Raw genomic sequence first — 3860 nt, 5'->3', positions numbered from 1 at the left:
CTAGGGAGGGGGACTTGGTGGGTAGAGGGGATGAAGTAGGAGAGGGGTAGGATTTTTTTTTTTTAATTGCTAATTGTGAACCCAAGAAATGTGTTACCCATAATATAATTTTGTAGAGATTGTGCTGTCGGACTATAAATTACCTCACTGGGATAGTAGGTAACTACTCTCGTCTGTCTCCCACACCATTGGGAAGGCCCTTCCTACACTGTCCCCAGGCTTGGCTATGGTGCTTGCTTTGCTGATAGGTCCAGAAGGAAACCTGACATTATCAGAGGCTTGAAACTGTGCTTGGGTGTGTCCACTCTCCCAAACTCCTGCTACTGCTAAGAGCGCATACCGAGGTTAGATGCGAGTCTCGAGGAAGACAGCGAAGTTGGCCCAGCTGAGCAGTCCTGGGACAGCCAGCCTCCCTCCGAACCTCAGCTGACAGCAGATGCATAATCGAGTCTAGCCAAGATCCCCGGGGCCTGGTCCAGACCAAGAGAAACACCCACCATGGGAAATATTAAACAGACAACTGCGCTCTGCATGACTTACACAGCAAAAGCTGACACGATCATTAAAGGCAGGATTTGGGGTTGGGGGGTGGGGGGAGAAAGCTGGAGTGGGGGAACGTGTGTCCTCACACTGAAAAAGGCCGGGGTCCACTCTCAAAATCTCCCTTTGCAGGTCTGTCAGGGGAGAGGCAAGTCTCTTCTAGAACTTGTCCTTCTCTGCATTTCTCTGGCTCGTTCTAATTTGGGAAGCACTGCTTCAGTCCTAAGAAGCTACACTTCTCCTTCAGGCCCCGCTCCCTTAGTTAATATACCCACTTCACCAAAGGAGCCGAACCTTTTATCCAATTAAATTTATTGAACAAATACCTACTGTCATAAAAACCTTCAACCATTAAAAGGCTCGCTAGAGACGCACAGACACTTCTTTGGGTCTACTGTTGTGGGTCACATTTATAATTCTGCACCGGGAGGCAGAGGGTGTGTGTGTAGCATGGGTGGGGTTGGGGGGGCAGTCCGGCAGACGTGGGGTCGAGTGTGTGTGTGTGTGTGTGTGTGTGTGGCGGGGGGGGGGGTGGGGGTCCAGTCCGGACTTCCTCCCCGTGGGACCCGGGCGCGTCACCGAGCTTCTCTGAGCCTCGGGGTCGTCACGGGCGGCACCGGGAAGCCAGCGGCTGTGCCCCCGGCGCCGCGAGGCCGGAAGTGGGGTGTGAACGCGCCCGGCGCGCCGCCGCGCTGCGGCAGGCCCCCGCTGAACGTCAGCTCTCGTCCTCCCGCCGGCCAGGGGCCGCGTCCGCAGGCTCGCTGCTGCCCACTGGCTTGTCCTCCCGGTGGGAGCCCAGGTGTCGCGTCAGGTGCTGCGGCCGCGTGAAGGTGGCGCCGCAGCGGCCGCACGAGTAGGGCTTCTGGTCGGCGTGCGTGCGCTGGTGTCGGACGAGCGCGGAGGAGAAGCTGAAGGCCTTGCCGCAGCCGCTGCACTCGAACGGCTTCTCGCCGGTGTGCACGATGTGGTGCTGGATCAGGTAGGAGCGGCTGCTGAAGGCCTTGCCGCACTCGGGGCACGCGTAGGGCCGCTCGCCCGTGTGCGTGCGCAGGTGCAGCGTGAGCGCGGAGCCCTGGCTGAAGGCCTTGCCGCACTCCCCGCACCGGTAGGGCCTCTCGCCCGTGTGGAGCTTCTGGTGCTCGCTGAGGGAGGACACGTGGCTGAAGGCCAGCGCGCACTCCAGGCACTTGTAGGGCTTGGCGCCCGTGTGCACGAGCTGGTGCTGCACGAGGTGCGAGCGGTTGCTGAAGGCGCGGCCGCAGTCCTGGCACGCGTAGGGCCGCTCGCCCGTGTGCACGCGCTGGTGCTGGCTCAGGTGCGACACCTGCGTGAAGGCCTTGCCGCACTGCGCGCACGCGAACGGCTTCTCGCCCGTGTGGATGCGCCGGTGCTCGGCGAGCGAGGCGCTCTGGCGGAAGGGCGCGCCGCACTCGGGGCAGCTGTAGGGCCTCTCGCCCGTGTGCACGCGCCGGTGCTGCGTCAGGTGCGCGATCTGCGTGAAGGCCTTGGCGCACCGGCCGCACGCGTACGGCCGCTCGGCCGTGTGCGTGCGCTGGTGGCGGATGAGCGCCGAGGAGAAGCGGAAGGCCTTGTCGCAGCGCGCGCACGCGAACGGCTTCTCGCCCGTGTGGATGCGCTGGTGCTCCAGCAGGGACGAGCGGCTGCGGAAGGCCTTGGCGCACCGGCCGCACGCGTACGGCCGCTCGCCCGTGTGCACGCGCCGGTGCTGGGCCAGGTGCGTGGGGCGCGCGAAGGCCTTGCCGCAGTCGGCGCACGCGTAGGGCCGCTCGCCCGAGTGCGTGCGCCAGTGCGACGCCAGGTAGGAGCCCTGGCTGAAGGCCTTGCCGCACTCGGCGCACGCGTAGGGCCGCTCGCCCGTGTGCGTGCGCCGGTGCAGCGTGAGGTGCACGCTCTGGCTGAAGGCCTTGCCGCAGTCGGCGCACGCGAACGGCTTCTCGCCGGTGTGCGTTCTTTGGTGCAGGGTGAACGCCGAGCAGTAGCTGAAGGCCTTGCCGCAGTCCGCACACTTCCACGGCTTCCGGGGGCCGCCCCCGCGCTCCTCCTCGCCCGAGCCGGCCTTCCTCTGCTTCGCGTTCTTTCTCGGCGCCCGGCGCCTCTGGGGCCTGCTGTCGGTTTGGGTGCGGGGAGGGCTGGACCCGGTTCCCGGGATCCCGCCGAGTTCATCCTGCGCCCGCACACCGCCCCCGGCGGGGTCTTCCCCGTGGGCCACGGCCTCTTGCTTCAAGCAGCTTTCCTGGTTTTCCTGCCGGCCCCTGACCTGACCCTCTCGTTTCCAGGTTTCTCCTGCCTCGGGCAAGGGTCCTTCCATCCCCGCTTCCTGAGCCACTGCCTGTTTTCGCATCTTCTTGACTGGACCTGAGAGAAAAGAGAAAAACCAGACAGGTTGGTCATTTGTCCTGGGCTGGAAAAGACTTTGTGCAAGGTCTCAGCCTCCTCACTCCGGACAGGTGGGGTCAGATCATTCTTTGTTGCAGGCCGTCCTGTGCACCGTAGGACGTTTAGCAGCACCCCTGGGCCTCCACCCGTGGATTACAGGTAGCACCCCCCACCGTGTGACCACCAAATTGTCTCCAGACATTTCCAAGTGTCCCCTGGGGGGCAAAATGATCCCTGATTGAGAACCACTGACTTAACAACTGAAAACCATTTTAAAAGATCCTTGCAAAAACAGGACTCTGACAGCTTTATTTTATTTATTTGAGAGAGAGAGACAGAGATAGAGAACGAGCGGGGAGGAGAGGGAGAAGGAGGCTTCCCGCAGAGCAGGGAGCCCGACGCGGGGCTCGATCCCAGCACCCTGGGATCATGACCTGAGCTGAAGGCAGACACTTCACCGACTGAGCCACCCAGGCGCCCCTGATAGCTCTTAAATATAGCTTTGCAACCTGGTGCTACAGGCTCGAATGTGTCTCCTCCCCGCCCCCCCGGCCCCAGATTCATAGATCAAAGCCTGAAGTGATGGTGTCTGAGGGTGGGGTCTTTGGGAGATAATGAGCTCCTCCCCCCCATGATGGGATTGGTGTCCTCATAAGAGGAAGAGAGACCAGAGCTCCCTCTCTCCACAGTGAGGAGGAGACCATCTCCAAGCCAGGAAGAGGGTCCTCACCAGAACCCCAACTGTGCTGATGGCCTTCATCCTGAACTTCCAGCCCCCGAAACTGTGAGTAAATTGTTGTTGTCGAAGACACTGAGTCTGTAGTACTACGTTATGTCAGTCTGAGCTGAGAGTTTTCTTTGCTGGAGAAAAATCATACACAGAGGAACAGGGAGCTCCCAAACTCCACGCATAATATACTGCT

The 3860-nt window shown here is 61.3% G+C and overlaps 1 protein-coding gene across 1 annotated transcript; it reads right to left on the bottom strand.

Annotated features, from left to right (window-relative positions):
- Positions 1–1255: 1255 nt before the first annotated feature.
- Positions 1256–2869, bottom strand: LOC110573670 (zinc finger protein 835-like). Its single transcript, XM_021682288.1, has one exon. The coding sequence runs from the start codon at positions 2867–2869 to the stop codon at positions 1256–1258; it is 1614 nt and encodes a 537-aa protein (XP_021537963.1).
- Between the last annotated feature and the right edge of the window lie 991 nt (positions 2870–3860).

Source organism: Neomonachus schauinslandi, chromosome 16, assembly GCF_002201575.2.
Source record: "Neomonachus schauinslandi chromosome 16, ASM220157v2, whole genome shotgun sequence".
NCBI classification, from domain to species: domain Eukaryota; kingdom Metazoa; phylum Chordata; class Mammalia; order Carnivora; family Phocidae; genus Neomonachus; species Neomonachus schauinslandi.
The sequence above is the reverse complement of the archived record's forward strand: the minus strand, read 5'-3'. Positions and strand labels throughout refer to the sequence as shown.